This window comes from Triplophysa dalaica, chromosome 17, assembly GCF_015846415.1.
Source record: "Triplophysa dalaica isolate WHDGS20190420 chromosome 17, ASM1584641v1, whole genome shotgun sequence".
In the NCBI taxonomy this organism is placed as follows: Eukaryota; Metazoa; Chordata; class Actinopteri; order Cypriniformes; family Nemacheilidae; genus Triplophysa; species Triplophysa dalaica.
Genome location: NC_079558.1, coordinates 17,077,001 through 17,097,429, shown reverse-complemented (window position 1 = coordinate 17,097,429; position 20,429 = coordinate 17,077,001). Strand labels below are relative to the sequence as shown.

Here is a 20,429-nt window from a genome sequence, read left to right as displayed (position 1 = left end):
CAAAACAGGAAATCGTCATGCTTCGTCGTCGCTCCGTGACGTCATCAAGAACGCTTTCCCTTCTTAAAGGGATACCGCACCCAAAAATGACAATTCTGTCATCGTTTACTCACCAAATCTGCATACATTTCTTCGTTCTGATGAACACAGAGAAAGATATTTGGAAGAATGCTTGTAAGCAGACATTAGGAAGAAATACAATGGTGACCAAAAGCAAATCGATACACAGAATCAATCTTTGTATTAAAAAATAAACTGGGCCCTTATATCAAGGGACGTGTTCAGATGTTGGAAGATCAGTTTCTGGGGGAAATTGGTCCAATGGAAATACATTAAAAACGTCCATATTTAGTTTAAATTTGTATTCGTCTTTCAATATGACAAATGTAGAATAAAAGCATCGCCAACACTACAACAGTTTCCGGGATCTCTGGGATTAACGTGTGCGACAAAGAGGGATGAGCTAAGCATCTAATGGGGACGTCAAAAATGGACTGGCAGGACATCAACCACCAAAACACAGCACGCTGTCCCCTGCCGTGATCTGGAATGAACCGGGGTTCCTGCGGCCAAAACACATAACCACTTTACTCCACCGGCAAAGTTGTGTTAGTAGGACTTCGTGACTTCATCTGCAGGGAGGGGATTGGAAGCTTTTGCTGAGGTCTCAAGGAATTTCTGGTGCATGCGCTGAAGCAAACCTCGAATACTTTTTGTTCACAAGCAATTCATGAAACAAGTCACCATTTTCTGACCACTAAAAACATACCAACAAACAGCCCAATTTTGCAAAGGTTTGACCATGTTCTCATTCAGAAAACACACAATATAATGAACTGAAGTGTCAAGATGTAAACTCAAATAGCACACATTTGTCCATCAGTAAACATTCAGTGGAAAACTGATGATGACCAATCAGAATCTCAGGATCATATCAATAGGAGCACATCCTAGAATCATCTACTGGGTTTCATACTACTTAGTTAACCAGATGTTCTTTGGTTTGTGATTGGTCTGACGGCCGGGAGAGTCTCTTTACCCTCTTGAGGTATGTTGCAAAAATACATACAGGTCATCTCGGTAACCTTTCAAAACCTATGCGCCACCCTGCTCCTCCTTACTGTAATTGTTTGCCCAACTGAAAGCATCATGGGAAAGTGTTACCCTAACGCAGAAAGGTCAACAGGATGAATGGTATAGGTCTTCGCTTCCTCTGTGCGCTCACGACCAAGGGATTGATCGTACAATGGGAGCGCAGATGAAGAATGTAATATAAACATAACTCAAGGTATGTCTCAGTGTGTCTGGAACACTTGATATGAAAATTTTGATCTTGTATCATTCTTAGAGAAAGAAACATAAAATCAACCAATAAATAAATAAATTATAAATTAAATACATAATTTGTGGGCTTTTTTATCGGAATCAAAAAGCTACGAATGATGCAATTTGCTAAATAAAGCCGGAGAGAGTTAAGTGAATGTGAGCTGTCAGAATGGGAGCTGTCAGAGACAGATGATGTGTCGGTTTAAGAATGACTGAAGTAATTACCCAGCTGTCAATATATATTTCATCTAAATCTTCTACCAGGCTCATTGTGTAGCTCAGAGAAAAACATTCAACTCCCCTGGGTTTTTACTTCATCACATTCATCATCTGCGCTAAATAAATGAATAACGAGAATATCCCAATTTCATGTTTGCACAACCTAGACCTTTTATAGTTACCTATCTATAGCTTCATATGCACCGGGACATGTAATCTGAAATTGGTGATACCTCAATCATAGCGAATATAATAATGGCTATGGAATCATATTTGTGTGTCCAAAAGTAATAAGTAGATTATTTCACAAGTGAAAAACCGAGACCACAATCCCACCACAGAAACTTTACAAACAGTGAATACAGAGTTCTGGGACAGATGCATTTGCAGGAGTTGTGAAGTGACATTTACATTACATTAACATTTATTCATTTCTATCCAAAGCACCTAACAGGTGAGCAGGCTTGAGGCACTTTCCTTCAAGTGTAAACGATAAGAACACGATGCAGAGCAAAGTTTACAAGTGGGAAGAGTATTGTAACGTAAGATGATCTTCAAAAGCAATTTATATAGAAGCCAGTAGCTTTAACTAGTGATAAGAAATTGAATGTATTAATATAAATGTGTCTAGGAATGTGGAAACATGTACATTAAACTTAATCAATTATATTTATGGCATCGGAGGACCCGTGAACCCAGACAACCCTTCCACGTTAACAGCTTGAAAGACGTGGGCAACCGTAACTCATTAATTCTCTTGCATTACAAGCATGTAGTTATAGTGCTGACCCACATTTTCCAGAAGGTGTTAAATAGAGTTCAGACTTTCATCACCTGAACATCTTCACAGCAGTCACAAATACACAGAACAGCTGGGTCACAGTGTCAGGGCAGCAATCTGAAACTCAGACCGAGGAATGTAACCGGATTGTGTTTCCTCTGGGGTGATATGATTGAATCTGAATGATGAGAAAGATGCTTCATTTTAATCTACATCAGTTTGAAGGGCTGCTCTGATCTGCTCTCTGACTGAGGCTGTTTTCTAGAGAAGAATTTAAACAGATACTGCATTAGCATGTATGATCCAATTTTTGTCACATATAAAATTGTAGGGATACTTGCCAATTCGTAATTTATCAATATGATTTTTGGATGGTTGTGAGGGTATTACCGGGAGGTTGCTTTGGTCTGCTTCAGCCGGTATTGTCGGGTTCTTGGTAGGCTGCATACTGGCACAGTGAGAACATATTTATAATATTACTTGTGAAAATGAAACACAGTTTTATAAATGTTGTATAACAACAGATTTATTATATTAATACTATAGTCAACTATGGCAAACCCTTGCTGATTCCTCCTGCAGCAAATTCCAATAATCAATGTTTTACTCTCAGAGACAGTGATCATGTCACATTAGGAGATTAAGCATGATTGAAACCAGTACAGAGCTGTTTGTCTGTTAGCCAGAAGCCACTTTGCAAAATGCCATTGCTGCATCCTTTCCTGTATAGAAATGTATACGCACTTTTAAAACACTCATACATTTGAAACAATCTACATGTAAATTTAAAACTAAACAACTCTTGTTTGTAAAAATGCATGTTTCTGTGATGATTTTGATGAGAGTTATGGGATAGAATATACTGTTCATTACAGATTTTAATGCACACATGTCATGTGATAAGGCCGTTTAAGGGGTTCTGTGCAATGTTCCAGTTAAACCAGCATGTGGTCATGAAGGGAAGGAACATGAAACATGTCATGTTTCTACATCCACAGTTCCATCAGCAATCCTTGCACAGATTGACCTTTAAATATGACAGGCACCACGGGCTCAACGTTATCACTAAAGAGAAAATGTGCTCAAAGAGGAATATATGAAATATCTCTGTGTACTGTTTACACTTTAAAAAAACCTTTATGTAATATGTTTATTTTATATATGGATTATATGGATTAAGGGTGGATAATGAAGGGGATTAATAATGGATAATATCTCACTGTTACTGTTTCTGACGAATTCAATCAAAACAGCAATAAAAAGATTTGGTATAAAAGTGTGGATTGATGTCGGTGGTCTAACCTTATAAGGTTTGTTTCTGTTAAATAAAAGTTATTTTAGATCAAAGGTTACTTGACCATTACTGTTTATGTAATCCATGTGTTCCACTAAGTGTCATACATTGGCTTTATTTATTACAATTGCAGCACATTGATCTTTAAGAGGAATTATTTGGTCTGCTCAACAAACAAAATGAAAAGTTTTTAAAAGAACCCTTTTTCTTACCTATTTATTATCTCTGGTATTATTTACTACCACAAGAACAGAAAGGTATAAAGGTTCTCCATGGAACCATTCAGACCAGCTTGAAGTATAGGCTAAAGAAAAATAAATCACATTTTCATGATCTTAGAATTCCTGTTGTGGATTATGACTTGTTAGACTGATCCGTATAATAAAGAGTTTTAAATACTGTTGGGATTTTTAAATATATATAAAAAAAAGAAATGAACATTGAACTCTTGATTGACGTAATTAAACTGGTTGTAGGCTGTGATGCTCAGTGGATGTGCGCCGCTCGTTGCGTGGAAACTGATCAGTGCGCTCGCACTCTCTCCACGCGTCCAGGCGCGCTGCGTCCGTCCGTGCGTGCGTGCCGATCTCCAGCACTTAAAGCAGACGGAATATTTGCGCGAACAGCTCCCTTCTCTACAGCAAACGCATGCAGGCGATTGCGGCGACGAGCAGAAGAGATCTCAGAGGTCTGCAGACATGTGAGTCGCTCTTGTGTTTGTTTGCGAACGCGCACTGTTTACGCACGACAACGCGTTTAAACAGGAGAATAATATACTGATATACTTCAGTTTTTCTGATAAGTGCAGAGTGACTGTAGGCGTGGTGATAACTCATATAGCTGTCATAGCTAACTTTGAGTTTTATTTCTTAATGCATAACAATATTTCTCTTTCGGAGTTCATGGTTTAGTATGTGACTTCATGGCCCATTATGAAGTGACAATATATTTATTTTGTTGATATTTTTATTGATATAGATATTTTAATTTTTATATATATTTATAGTATGAATTATGATGAATATAAAGGATGCATATATTATGTGTTGTTTTGTTTGTAATGATATTTTAGCACATTGTTTATATTGTCAAAATGTTTTTAGTGTTTTCTTAACCTTATTTTTTAAATGTTTAAATTTAGTAACGTGCCACAATAGAAAAAGTGAAAATACCACATTGCTACCCAAAAGAGACATTTCTTCCTAAACTCACCTTTAAAATAAATTCATGCGATTAGGTAATTTAAAGATAATTCATAAAATCTTGATTTCAATTTTATATCTCCAAACTTTATTCAGATGTGCACACTTTAGTTGTCTGAGTCCATGCTTCAGCTGTAAATGTGTCGACACGTTTGTTGAACCACAACTTTAATTTTACATGACAACGTGTTATTTACCAGTTGACTGATGTTTGTGAAGACATGAAGCTCATAAATTCTGCACTTAAATTATGCATCACTTAATTTGCCTCTTCACCTTTTGACCTTGAAGATAATACGAGAAAGAGCCGTGTGACATGGTGATATATTGTTTGCTTTATGGTAAGGTCGACTTTCTGTCCATGTAGATTATTGATTTGGGAAAACAGTGCTAATTAAGAGGGTTGACCCAGGGCTCAGCGTAAACTATCACACACTGGCAGCGCTCACGAGTGCTCAGACATTGTTTGAAATGAATTATTGAAGAAGGCTACAGATGAGAAAACACGACAGTGTGCTATGAACTGTTTTCTTAAGACTGATGACGATGAGCTTTACCTGACACAGTTTATTTTACAGTTAAGTAGTTCCTAACAGATTAGAAATATATTAACATATCAACAATAATATGTAACTTGTTGGTTTTAACCACCAGTTTCGGTTGCTCCCGCTAAACCTGTATCTTTGAGGGCTACGTGTTTTTCAGACCTGACTCTAAAAACTGAATCAAAATGTTTTTTTGTGTTTACCTCAATGTTACAACATAAAGGACATTTTTATGTAACCTGAAATAATTAAAGAATGTTTATGATTGGGATTATGAACTTTCTTTAGCAATCTATCAATAAGTGTAATTTTCCCCAACAGAGGACAGGGGATTTGCTAAGGATGTAATGTGTGTGCCAAGCTGACAAAAGTGCAAACCAGACAAGATATTTATTACCTTAGAATTAAAAAGGTTTTTTACAGCCCCGTTGCTTGTGATTATTATCCAAGTATTAAACCTCATCTCCAGCCTTCATCAAGAGTCCAAATGTTCAACATTCATAAGCAGATACTTTTATTAAAAAAAGAAAGAAAACGATAAACAAGTAGCATGTAATGCTCTCAAGCTGTAACATTACCCAATCATACTGTATCATTAGAGCTGTCAAGGGTCATCGTTCTCTCCTGGACACTGTGTACCATAATGCTTAAGTTCAGCATGAGTGAACAAGAATCACAGTTTAATGAAATGACAAAGTGGCATTATCAGGACAATCATCATCTCAGTCGAGTTCCATCCAATGACACGTCTCTCAATGCAATCCAATTCAGTTCAGGTCTGCTCTGTGAAACCGGTTTATGCCGGTCAAGATAACAATCCCCCTTTCCCGGTCCTTGTGTAATGTATTTTTTGTTGTAGTCACCATATTCTGGACTCTTGATTGAGAGTTTGATCACAGATGTTGGAAGTTCATGCAGAACAAGCTTTCCACCGTGTTTTGGAACATAGCCGGTTTCCAATCTCCCTTATGAAAATTAACCATGGTTCAATTCTAGTCAATGTTAAATAATCATGTTTTTGGTGTATTGTTACATTTATTTGTATAACCACATTTTTACTAGTTTTAACAAGCTTTCATTGACTTTCCATTTATGTTGTGCCATTGAAATGGTTGTTAACATCACCGATTTCACTTATATGTTTTCCTTCTCCAGTCTGAACAGGTTCATTTGCCTTTAATTGCAGGTTCACACCGGTTCTCTCCCCCAAAATGTTCCTCCTGAACTTTTTAACCTTATTTTCATCCTTCTCTTCTTTCTTCTCTTCTGTAATGTAAGACTCTCTCCTCAGATTCTCTTGTTTCCTCTCTTGTTCTCTCTGTTGAATCATGTAAACATCCCGTGTGGTTTCTCTTCACCCCCCACTTGCTTCCCTCGGACGTCTTTTTCCGTCTTTGATTCCGTCCGTCTCCGGTGCCATTGAGCTTTCATTGATTTCTGTCGGCCCTCTCAGTTAAAGTCTCCCCGAGTCACAATTTGAAGTCTTTGTTGTCCTCATCTCTCCCTGTCCGCCTGTCTCTCCTCATGTGTTGGGCCCACGCTATCGCTTGCGAAAATGTCATGACTGAACCCTGTTGTATATTCATGAACGCTACTGCTTTTCCAGCGGCTTCTGACTCTTATCTAACCTCTCCTCCACCACCTTGCCACCTTTCTCTTACAGGCATTTCTCTCAGCGCACATCTGACCACTTTCAGCCCGGCTAGAATCACCATCAGTATTTTAGGTTTCTTTTATACTGGCTAAATAAATGGTCTTGGTTTGTATTGGCAGGAGCAGACGTTGGTTAGTGAAGCATGAAAGTTGTGTTAATCTCTCTCTCTCTCTCTCTCTCTCTCTCTCTCTCTCTCTCTCTCTCTCACTCAGCATTCAGTTTAGGCTCGATTTGCCTGGCATTCTGGTCCAAAACGTCTTATTTCCACCCTCCCATCCACACACACTCCCTCCTTTAGAAGACTCCTACTTGTTATGTGATACTAAGAGGTACTTAGAGATCGATTTCATTTTTAATCTGCGTAAGTGGGCAGCGGCAGGTTTACCGCCATTTGTCATTTACATCTCACTGACTTGAATTCCTTTTGGATGAGTTGGTCAAGAATTTCAAAATTGTGGGTAATAAAAGCTGAAGTAAATATTATTATCAGATTTATTACTGATATCGGTGGATGATGTCATTTTAAAAAGGTCTAAAAACATTTAAACATAGATAAATAGAAACTAGTTATTTCGCAAACTAAGGGAGTTTATTTCTAGAGCATGAAGATTTGTAAGGGGATAGCCGCTTCTTATATGTTGCTGTTGATATATTAATGAGCCGAAGTGGGAAGACGGCTATTTTTAGAGGCTTACGGGACAAAATAAATAAAAAAGTTTGAATTACAAGACGAGTTGTCGTTCATCGTTACTTGCACTTTGAACAAAACGAGGTGTGTCTTTAGTGTAACTATTATTATGGATTACTGACCACGACGATGGGGAGATTAAATATCCAAAATGGCAACGGCAGTTCGAATAGCAGGCAGTGTTTCTTGCTTGGCCTCTCTTGTACTGTACATCAGCTCAAGCTGCTGTCTTTTCCATCTACAATATTTAAACGACCTGCTTTTTTGTTAAGGCAAAGCCAGGTTAAGTACTAGCATTAAAATTAAGGATTACGAAATGCAGATTCAGTTTTGAGTTGACGGCAATTGGCAGGATTGATTCTACTACACAGCAAAATTTTCAGTGTTAAAAAATGCCACATTAACTCTCACGGTGTATATATAATCAACCCTTTGAGAATGTGGATTATATATACACTGTGAGTGTTACATTTAATTTTTTTAACACTAGCGATTTTACTTTGCAGTTTTAAGAGCTGACGCAAAAATGTGGCTTTTACCTTGATGGGTTTTTGTGAAGAACTATTCATGGGTCAGTTGGGCTGTATAATGAAAATGACTGTTAATACTCTCTGTCAGGCCATCCAAGATGTGGCAACATTGTTTCCTCAGTAGAGAAGTAAATACAACTTTTTAGCTGAAAACGTGCTGTCTTAACATGGTCAACTTGTTGAACGTATGACGTAGCATTTCTGTGCTTGATACAATCCCCCAGCATCCATCTTGTTTCGGAAAGTTTTTTACAAGTAACATGGATCTAATTCCTTTTATTGGTCAATTCTCCAAGAAAACCATGCCCATGGCAAGGCGTAAGAAATACGCGATGAGCTCTAGGAACTTGACCCGCTTATCAAGATTGGCTGTGCTGTGTTCCTGCAGCTGCAGCTTGTTACTTTTGCAATAGTGAGAGAAGTTGAGGTGTGTTTGTTTGTTCACGGCATATAAGTGATGGATGTTATATAAACGGTGGATATGACGCAGGATTTGGAGATTTCTTTGAAACTGATAGATGGAGTGGTCCCAGCGCTAAAAGATGCCAGACATGAACTGCACGTGGTAAGTCATATTTCTGTGTTTTGTTGGCAATCGGCCCGTACATGCATAATGTAAACAACAAAAATTAATGGTGCGATGATGTATTGTGTGGTCTTGCTGTAGTTCCGTCCCCCATGCCTGCCTCCAGCAACTCGTCTTTTCTGGAAATAATTGTACAGCTGTATCTCTCTTTTATAAATATGATCAAACTAAATACTCTTTGAAGACACAACGTATGCATTACTACTATATAGGTACTCAAGATTAATATAACATTGGCGGAAACTGCGTGTGTTACCCCATCTTTAATAATGCAGACGCAGACTGTTTTCCTGAAGCTATGGATTGTCTGTAATTGTATTGTAAATAACGTTCAGCATGGACTGATCGATTCGCTTCATACAATGTTAATATATCATCAGTAGGTCAGCAGCAAATTTTCATTATCCGCTGAACCCTTTAATGAATGTCTGGTTTAGTGAATTCAATATAACATCAGTGAATGGTTCCTCGCCTCTAAGTAAAAAACAATTGTTAAGAAAGTTACTGTATGTTTTAATGTTTCTGTTGAGGTAATTCCAATGTATATCATTTTTTTCCACTTGGTTTTGTTTCTCAGTAGAAAACACTTCCCAAGTAAGATTTCCATGGCAGACCACTCTTACCGCTCAGTGCTTTTTTCATTACATCATCCAACATCAATCAGACTCTGACAAGGGCAAGTAAGTTGTGTCGTCGCATTGCCAGCCAAGGCCAAAGAATTAGCTTCTGAAATAGATTTAACACAGTTAAGCAGGACTTCTGCGTCCTGATTATTGAATATAATAATATTCGAAAAACCTCAAAGAGCAGAAAAATTCTCAAGAAACATTTACATCAGAACAAGAGAACTTCTTTCAACTCAATGTTTTTTATATTCTCTAAGCTTTGTTCCTACACCATGTCATTTAATACCACTCCTGGAAAATTAATGCCTGTGGCAGTGCTGAGAATTGAGGATTTCAATCAGTCACTTCAAGGTAACGTTTCCCCTGTTAGCAAGATGAGCGGATGTTCACCGTTGGATTTTGTTCATTGTGTGAAACTAACTTTTCTCTGCAGCAGAAGAAACACAAGGATAGTGAAAAACAATAATAGAGAATCCCCTGTTGCTTTGAGCAATTGAAACAGCACGCTGACATCAGTACATTCAAATTTTCAGGCATCAATTAACTGCTGAGTGTCATTTCTGTGCAATGGTGGTGTGTGCGCGTTCTGCGTGTGCGTTATACTCAGACACATGCAGGTATAGGGGATGTAATTTATTCTAAGTTAATTAGGGCCAATCAAAGCAGGCTATGTACAGATCTTCAAATCACTAGAGATTGATGAGAACTTGTGTCAAGAGAAATAAAATCAGCGAACGAGTTATTTGATTTGTGGTTAAACAATGAGTTGGCTTCAAAAAAGGTCTAAAGGACATCAAGAACATTGAATCACAATATTGTACAGCAAGACTGGGAAACGTGAAATGTAAAATATACAGCCGCGGAAAAAGATTTGCATCATGACTAAAATTGTATCTAAACACATACCAATAAAAGTAAATTATAAAATCTAAAAATGTTCTCTGAAATAGTCTTACTATTATATAACGTTATACTGTACGTTTAGTATTTTGACAATATTACTAAATACCTCTATATTTACTTTTTTCTTTTTGTTTTTAAACAGCACTTTAACCAAACAGCAATTGAAAAGGTGTTTTCTTTAATTTATATGGGATGATGCAAGTTCATTGTTTAATCTGAATTGAAGAAATTAAAGGCCAGTTGAAAATAACTAATTTACAAAAATACCTCTGTCAATATGTTGGGTTATTGATGTTCAAAGTCTTTGTCAAAGTAAATTGACCCTTTTCAAAGCCCGCCCCCTTTTGCTATGTCCGACACCAATCAAAGCGGTCCCACTGCACTGAAGAATATTGAAATAATAATTTCTGGAAAATATCACATGTACTTTCAGCCAAATGCAATAATAAAGTCTGTAATATGCATTTAAAGTATATGTTCAGGATGCGAAAAGGGACTCGGCATGAAGTAAACAAAATAAACGGACTAAATTAAAAATTTCTTGGCCTTCCTTAATACTCAATGGTGTAAATCAGGGCTTTCCGATCCTGTTGGATGGCCGCTGTCCTGCAAAGTATAGCTACAACCAACCTTAAACACACCTGAACCATCTAATTCAAGTTTACTAAGCAAACTGTGGAGATTGCACCCCAATTCAAGAGCTGAATTTTTGAAGGTTGTAGTGTTCAGAGGCCAAGCCTTTGAAGGCTGCTCAATAGAATTCCCAAATGGGAAGGTCTAGCCTTCGGAGGATTGTCTGTGTGAAGGGTGTTTCCGCCTACCAGCAAAACTCTTCAGGAACGTGGTATTCCAGGAGCAGGATTGGACACCATTGGTGTAAATAAATCTTAGGCATTATAAGCAGGGTTGGAAACGGGGGGAGCGCAGGTAATCAAATGTTAAAATGTAGGGGATTTCCATCTAGGTATCTTTGAAAAAGCCTCCAAACATCTCCAAAATGTATTGCATAAAAGGTTTGTATTGCATGTTCTGCATCTATGTTATAAAAATCACCCCAACGTGAGTCCCCCTAGCTAATTTTAGTCACTTCCAGCACAGATTGTAAGTCTTTTACATTTAGATACTTCCAAATAATTGACTGTGTTCTTCAATCTTCCAGGATCAGAGGCTGTGGGGGATCTTGATGTTGGATACAGCCTCCTTCATGCTCACAGCACAGGCAACAATCTAAAGGGATTATGCCAGCTTTCCAACAATGCCGCTATCCTCAGGTTTGCTGCTTCGTCACTCTGTGGTTATGTGGTTGCTCTTCCACAGCTTGGTGCTGATGACACTGTGTTTCCATCACGCTGCAACTTCCTGCTCCAAAAGCTGTTACTGTTCCGACAGCGAGGGCTCGTACGGTGGTAAGACCATGCGTTGTAGCAACCTGGGTCTTACCGAGATCCCTCAGGACATTCCCAATGACACACGACGCCTCTACCTGGACTACAACCTTTTGACCACCATCCCCGCCAATGCTTTTCATGATCTTCCACTGCTGACGGAACTGGATCTTTCCCATAATGAATTAGCTCAGCTTGAACCTGGAGCTTTTCGAGGCCTAGCAGGATCGCTACAGTTCCTTGACCTCGCATCCAACCAGATCACGACACTGGACCCGGACGCCTTTGAAGGAATTAAAGCGAGATCCAACCTCACTGGAAACCCTTGGCACTGTGACTGTCGGCTACAGACAGCCCTTCCGCACCTTGACCTGGAGCCCATGTCTTTGACTGGTATCATCTGCCAGACCTCAGAACCTGCTGACTCCGGAGCCCAAGGTGTGCCCTTCCTGCTGGCCAATGACCTGGACCTGTGTGTGGTGCTCAAAAAGACCACGGATGTGGCCATGTTGGTGACCATGTTTGGATGGTTCACCATGGTCATCTCCTATCTGGTCTACTATGTGAGACACAATCAGGAAGATGCCAGGCGTCACCTGGAGTATCTCAAGTCTCTGCCCAGCAGGCAGGGCAAGTCTGAGGAGTCTTCCACCATCAGCACTGTGGTATAGCATCAGGCCATGTGCTCATATGGAGGAAGCTACTCAGGCTGCCTAAAGGCAAAGGGCATAGTGGGCAAAAAAGCTGCATAAGTTAAAATCTCCTAACCCTCCCTCCTGGAAAAAACAAGAAGGCTTTGTAGCTCATCAATCTCGTAGTTTAAGGCACTTATCAGGACTGGCGAGTACCCGACCAAAGAACCAGGATGGACTTGTAACAGGACGCTTGATGGTCAATGAAGCGAAAATACCCACAATGGGGCCATGTGAGACGTCTTTTTTGTGGAGACCTGCAGATAGAGATGACTGGAGAAAAACAGAGAAAAATCACAGGGGCCATCTAATCTAATCCAGATAAATAATTGATTCAGATATGGCAGAGTTTCAATTTTATCTTGACTAAGAGGTCTGTCTGCTCTGCACGCTTTTAAAGGAGAAGTTGTTGTGCTTCGTTTTTCAATCAGACGCCCATTTGGCAGGCAATGCACGGAGCGTAAAGCACCCATCCTTCAGGGCATTTACAAAGTGTACTGTTGTCCCTAAAGGGGACCTCATAATTTAACAGAGCCACGTGATCTTGCACGCATCAATGATTTTACAGGTCTCTTAGTACACAGACTGCAATAGTCAAACTCATTGTAGTTTGCTTCAATATCCCCTGGTTTGAAGGAGCAGTGAGTTGTTTTCCTTGTGAGGCCCTGCAGCAACAATGATGTGGAGACCTAGAAGAAATAAACAGGTTGGCTTGTTATTTTCGTGACCAATCACTGTAAGATAAATCACAGTTAAGGCTGTTTCAGGAGAAAATACCACAGGGGTACTCGGTTGACTTTCACAATTTTTGCTGAAGTGTTTCATGACTTTTGATGTTTAAAAATAATGAGATGATGTCGACCACCAAAGGAAGGGTTTGTGCTGTTAGAGTGAATCGTGATCTTAGTATTTCACATCAAATACTGTGTGATTGTGCTGTTTCTTATGTAGAGTGCCAGCAAGAATAATACAGAACGTCTGCCAAGATCAATTAAAAAGTCAAAGCTCATCTTAATGTTCTGGCTATGAGTTAATATCTTACAAGTGATATCCATGTTAACCCTTTAAATTTCTTGAACTTACACCTGCCTAGGCATCATTTTAAAGTCATCATAACGCTGATAATTTACAGTGTTTATTATAAATGATTTATCTATGGGCAGGCTTCTTTTATACAAAGTGGTTCATTTGTTTGAATTCATACACTATCATTAGTAGGCTACCAGTTCACACTTCAATATTACTTTTTTACAATAAGATTTCCCTATGCATCTCAAAAAATAGTTTGCAAGATCAGCTGGTTATGAAGTATTGATTAACATTGTTAAGTCAAATTTTATTTCAGATTGCTTTATTTTACTGTGCTTTGTTTGTTGAAAGTCATGTTGTTAGCTTAGCAGCATGCTAGCAGCACTGTCAAAGGAATGAACAGGGAATATCAGGATAAAATTAATTTCAATTGGTACGCTGTAAACAGATCACTGGGTTTTGGGAGTGAGCTGTGGTCATCTCACATCAGGAGTTCAGAAGGGTTCAGAAGCAATTGTGCATTTATTTGAATGCAACAAAAATGATTTGCTTTACATAAGTGGTTCATATTAATAGTGAAAGACAGAAATGCATTGCTGATCATGCATGTGCCGGATCTTCTGCATCAGTCTAAGTCCTGCAAAGAATGCAGAAGGTTTGCTTGAAAGTGTTATATGGTTATAGTGCCAACGTGGCAACATCTCCCAGTGATGACAGACTTTAGTCATTTCATTGATATATACGTGACCCTAGATCACATAACCAGTCTTGAGCCTACCCACAAATTTGAATACGACCAATTTCATGAATAAATCATGATTCATAAAAACTTTGTACTAAAATTTATTCTAAATATAAGGGAAAAGATATCAACAGTTGAAAGCACACATATGCAAAAATCACCAGTCTCTTTCCTTCTCTCTCTTTTTCTCTCTCCCTCAACAAAATGACAAAATGTATGTTTCATCTATGAATACTAGTTATATACATCAAATAATATATAAATACATTTTATTGTGTGTGAACTGACTTTGAGGACTGCGCACTTGAACTACTTGCGAGAGTGCGTCTGTAGACTGCGTCACATGGGATTGCCTGGAGTCATTTTGACTTAAGTGACGACAGGTGGTATAGGAAAGGTTAGTCGGAAAGCCCTAATATGGAGATGGTCTGGGTGTGTTTTTATGCAAATGCCCAATCTCGTGCACGGCCAACTCGAATTCACGAACATTAGGACGAGGTTAAGACAAAATTCATGTGCGTACTCAGTGAACTTAGTGAGTAAATACGAAAGATCTATGCAATTATTAGTAAATGAGACACATTGTTTGGGTCAAAATTATAAATTTTTCTTTTGACAAAGATCATTAGGATATTAAGTAAAGATCATGTTCCATGAAGACATTTTGTAAATTTCCTACCATAAATAAATCTTTATTTTTGGGAGTAATACTCGATTGCAACCTCGGAGTTTTAAATCTTGGCCAAAATTGTTGACCATACATCTAACAAACCATACATCAATGGAAAGCTTATTTATCCAGCTTTCATATGATGTAAAAAATTTTTTTTTTTAAATATACCCAGTAGACTGGTTTGATGTCCAGGGTCACATATTGTTTTTACAAAAACTTTACAGAAAACAAAAGGCCATCTCCGGAAGGTGCATCATTTCTGTCTGGTTATTTTTCTTTATACCCCATGTGTTTAAACGGTTCATATTCTGGTGTCACCAAATGAAAAAACAACAAAGAATAAACAGCAATCACAATTTATGAAAGAATGACTAACTGATCCTTATTTTACAATTTTCTTACAAATGTATTTTTTTATTCTGCTTTGTCTGAATTAAATCCTTGAACCTGATCAAACTGTTCACTGTTCACACATCCCAGTCCATTCAACAAATACACACACAAGCGTAATGACATACAGCTGTGCAGAAAGCCAGTCACCACGGTACAAAATGACTCATACACAACAAATAGAATTCACAACCAATTATTTATAATGGTTGTCTCTTGTATATTTATCCGTAGCATATCTTACATTTACAAATATGCAAAAATAACATTTTAAGCAAATTCTCATCACACACACTTGGTCATTCCAAAGCATTGCAAAATGCTGTATTTGGAATTGCATACAACCAAACTATTTTCCTGTGAATAAAGAATAGGGCAACGCTCTGCACAGTATGCTGATTTATTTAATATAAGGATGGACTATATTGTACTGAATTGTACAAAAGCCATATGATTTTGTGCAGGTCCTGTAAATCCTGGTAGTGATCCTGCATGTAACAATACCTATGATTACGCAAACTCATTTTTGTCAATACACATGAACCAATTGCATTTTGTACTTATATACCCTAAAATTACAATCCAAATGAAATATTGATATGTATGTATATGTATGTATATTCCATGCAAAACTTGACAGCATCTGTCGTCCAGCTTTCAATTCAACTCTGACTAAAGGTTAAGATTGATGTGAGAGAGAGCCTTATTCCTAAAGACATACTGTAGTTTACCCAAAAAGTAAAATTTTGTGAATATACTTGACAATGTAATAACCAGTTCCTTATGTTTTATTCAGTATATTGCAATATTGTACTATTTTAACAATGTATTATTCTATTTATTTTCAATATATCGTGATTTTTGTATCATGTTCATATAGTGATTACAAGAACAACGGGACAACATAATGTAAGGAACAAACAAATATATTTTGAGAAACATCTCCGTAACGTCATTGTTGTTTGGTATTTGGAATAATGAGTTAGTGATGAAATAACTTTTATTTGGGGTGAACTATCCCTTTAAGGAGTTTTTAGATGTGCAACATTCTGTTTTTGCGTCTGGTAATGGTATGAACATACAGTATATACATACTGTGAGTACTGTATGTGATTTACAATATTTAAGGTGTAAGACGTGTAAAGCGTTGCACTATGCAAGTATGCACCGTGTTTTGTTTATTTGATTGAGAAAATTCAGATTCTAAGGTTCACATTCAGGACCTTCGAATCCAATTTAATTTCGGATTTAGCTTAGTCGCATTGATTGACATCTTTACCCATAGACCTCCGTTCCAACTAAACCATAAATCCAGATACAAACAGATTATTTGGATGCATGTAAACATATCTATTGATTAATGGTTATTTTGGAGTAATTTACAATATCCATCCAGGATCTAATGTATACGGCACAGTGAATATACAGAAATCTGGCATGAAATCTACTGCCTTTTAAACAAGCAGTGCTGATTAACTCTGGAGATCCAATAAAACGTTCACAGCTTCCTGAACATCTGGAGGCCGTCTTGTATGCGAATGAATGTGTTTTGACCATGAAGATGGCTCTTCTCTAGCTCAGATGGTAGAGTAAAGCCCTAACTTTCCCAAGGTCACAAATTTTGTTACGCAGGGGAAAACATATACTGTACTGATAAATGTGTGCTGTGTAAAGGACTTTGAAAATCTCGTCTACCAAAAGTAAATGTGATTGTAATCAGGTGATCAGGTTAATAATTGCAGGACATAACACATGAGAATGAATGACACTCTAACGTTAAACTTGGGCTGAGAGATGGATATGCATGAACCTGATCAGGGTTCTTTAACCTCATCTTCAGGGCATGCCAACGGTCTGACTGATATTTGGTTACTGAAGAGGAGATGGGTATGATACACCCGGCATATGCCAGAGATTGCAGCATCTGGAATTACTCTCCATACATCATTGTAAAGGTATTATTAAAATGATATATATTGAATGCTATGAGGGGCACTCTGACTTGTCACATTGTATGGACCAAAGGCATCAGAGGTAGCCAGTCGTTCTCCCCAAGATTTGTTTTCCTTGCTGTTTGCTGTGGTGTAGATTTCCCCATCATGGACTTTTGTCCAGGATACCTTGAGGAATCTTCCTTCTAAGAATAAAATGCCTAAAAAGGCATTCTTATGGGACTGGAAATCTGAAGGAAGAAGAAAAACATGATCTACTCTAGTTCCTGAAATAGGAATCAGAGCTCTCATTCAGAGCTGTTAGGAGATGTTATAGGATGAGGATATTAAGTCTGGTTTTAAAGGTGATAACTAGTAAATATTAACTTTTCCAAGCAGATAATACCAATGATATGATTGTCTAATAACTGTCAGAATTTACATAGAGTAGTTTACAGGGTGTTGCTACTGTATGCGGTTAGTTGATAGATAGTTGCTTATTGGCAAATGAGCGCAATCTACATGAACCCTACAATCCATAAATATGATATATGGTCCCTCCTTCAATGTAGGTCCGTGGGATTTGTTTATCAATTTCATCCACCAGACACAAATCTGTGATTGTCATGAAACTCAGACAGGAACCCAAGTGGATAACAAAGGCCTTGTGTCTCCACACAGAACGCAACAAAGACACAAGCATGGTTGGATCCTGTCCAACAAACAGAATGCACCAGACGAGAAGAACAGGATCATGACAGTACCCCCGCCCCAAGGGACGCCCCCTGGAGGCCCAAGTGACAAATAGTGGGGCAAGACAGACAGGTATGAAGACAAACAAGACAGACAAATAATACAACGGAGGAGGGGAAACCGGCTGGAGAGTTGGCTGGAGTATCGGTGGATTTCCAACTGGTCTGCTGCCAAGGCTGGACCGGACTAGAAGCAGGCACTGCCGTGGGAAGGCGGGGCTGCCGCCGTACCGGGACTAGAAGTCTGTGCTGCAGCCGGACCAGGACTGGAAGCCGGCGCCGTGCCGAACCCGGACTGGATACCTCCTCTGCTTTTTCTTCCGGGAGCGTGCCACCTCGCTTGTGGTCGGACTCAGCGTTCCCCCTGACGGATCCCAAAAAGAAAGTGGCCCTGGCGAGACCACAGGGAAGATCGCGGACATTCATCCATCCAAGTGGAAACAGCGTAGAGGGGAAAAAAGACGTGACAGAACGCAACAAAGACACAAGTCATGGTACTGTCATGACCCTGTCCAAAATAAACAGAAAGCACCAGACGAGAAGGACAGGATCATGACATGTGATAGTACAACGTCCCTCAACAAGCCACATGATTTGAAGACTCATTCTTGAACAAAACCAGTGTGAATGAGTTGTATGAAAAAGCTGAATACATTGTATTAGGATTAAAAGTTTTTATCATAATCTTACTATAAGCAATTATTTTCATCATGTCTTGACATGAAAACCCCAATACACTGCATTTGGATTATGATTGGTATTGTTATATTCTATATTTTGGTCCACTTAATAATTTAAGTAGTGCATAAGAAAACCGTTGCCTCCTGATATAAATATGTTGAACACCAGTTATCTCATTGCTATCCATGTATAATGTTAAACAAATCACTAAAATATTGTGAGATGGCCTATGTGCAGTTCTGTAATGTATCTAACATAGACACTCCGTTTGGAATCTATGTGCATTGCAATGAGCAACACAGAATTGGTGGCTATAAATCAAAATAGTGAATCACAAGACAATCTCAAAAGAAAAAATTTAAATCATACAATCTAAAAACACAGTTATGATACATGCAGGCTCGATTCAAATGAGCCACGACAGAGAGGAATGATTGTGGAAACCACTGCGGTGATTACAGACAAGACTTCACAAAAGTGATGCGGAGAGTAACTATAAACTATTAAAAGACAACAACAGGAAATGATGAGCAGGTGTAGGCAATCACTACCTCAATTCAGAAATCCGCAGACAGCTGCCTTCGATAAAATGATCAGCAGGCATAGACGTCACAGCTTTAAACCCTTTATAGACATCAGAGCAGATATCTCATCACCTAAGGTTCTATCATACTTATTCTGTGACAACTGTGTACATTATGTGATGACTTTCTAAGCAGTGTACATTTTGGGACTTTTTTCAAAACAGAAAAGGTTTTATCTACTCAAACTCTGATTGGGTTCTATAGGTTATATTTGTTAGTTCATCAGAACATGGGATGAACACAAAAGGATAAAAAGTTAAACATTTTTCTTTTTAAATAATTCTTAAAATGTTTTAAAATGTAAGCCTTAGGAATTTTGTTGTCCTAGAAGTATCTGCATGTGACCTGTTCCAAAAATCCTCATTTTATAAATTGGAGAGGATTTTGATATTGTATAAAAGTTATGTTTCTTAGTTTACAGTCTTATTCCAAAATGGATTAAATTCGATATTTTCCACAAATTCTACAAACGGTACTCTGAAATTGTGAAAGAAGTTTGTTTGATAATAAAAAAATCACATGAATCAACAAAATGTGTAAAAAGTGAAGCACTGTGAATACTTTCCGGATGCACTGTACATTTAGAATGCATTTATTGTCTCTGTCTTTTAAATACATAAGTGACTTGTTCCCCATATCATTTTTTTATATAGAATGCAAAATACGCAGCATCTAAAAACTGCTCAAAATGCAGTTAAAATCTTATAATTTGTAAGTGACAATGTAAAAACTGTAGCCTTGCCAAATTAAAATATGCATGGATTTTAGAGATAATAGTGGGTGTCCTTCTGATTTTAACTGAATAAATGTGATTACATGAACATAATGTATAATTGTGATGGTTAAAGATGGTGTTGTTTGTCAAAAAGCAACGCAACGACAGATTATTCGTACTTCCTCATGCTTTTACCATACACTCTCACATGTTTCCACACTGAAGAGAGAATCACGTGGTTTAAGTGAAAAGAAGTTTAATGGAAACATATGTCTTCAGCTGTGCCAGTGTTGTTTTTAAATAGCAGACAGGTCACACAGATGGGATTGTTCCTGTTTTAGCAGGAGTTATACTTATTCTGTTAGAAAACAGGACAATTGAGAAATTCATCACTTAAAATAAAATAAAGCCTGATAGTGAATTATAAAAGAATGTTCTGTCTTCTGTGAAGGATCAATACTTTGAAAATACAGATGAGACGCTCCCTTGCTCAAATCTCAC

The 20,429-nt window shown here is 38.0% G+C and overlaps 1 protein-coding gene across 3 annotated transcripts; it reads left to right on the top strand.

Annotated features, from left to right (window-relative positions):
* Positions 1–4,127: 4,127 nt before the first annotated feature.
* On the top strand, positions 4,128–15,214 carry lrrc3ca (leucine rich repeat containing 3Ca). 3 transcript variants are annotated; one of them, XM_056770531.1, is made up of 4 exons: positions 8,087–8,804; positions 9,403–9,505; positions 9,709–9,802; positions 11,514–15,214. In XM_056770531.1, exon 4 carries the CDS (start codon positions 11,610–11,612, stop codon positions 12,408–12,410), a length of 801 nt encoding a protein of 266 aa, XP_056626509.1. In that variant the 5' UTR covers positions 8,087–8,804; positions 9,403–9,505; positions 9,709–9,802; positions 11,514–11,609; the 3' UTR covers positions 12,411–15,214. The 3 variants fall into 3 exon arrangements, with proteins under 3 accessions (XP_056626510.1, XP_056626508.1, XP_056626509.1); XM_056770532.1 differs by lacking the exons at positions 8,087–8,804; positions 9,403–9,505; positions 9,709–9,802 and adding an exon at positions 4,128–4,308; XM_056770530.1 differs by lacking the exons at positions 8,087–8,804; positions 9,403–9,505; positions 9,709–9,802 and adding an exon at positions 4,128–4,320.
* The last annotated feature ends 5,215 nt before the right edge of the window (positions 15,215–20,429 follow it).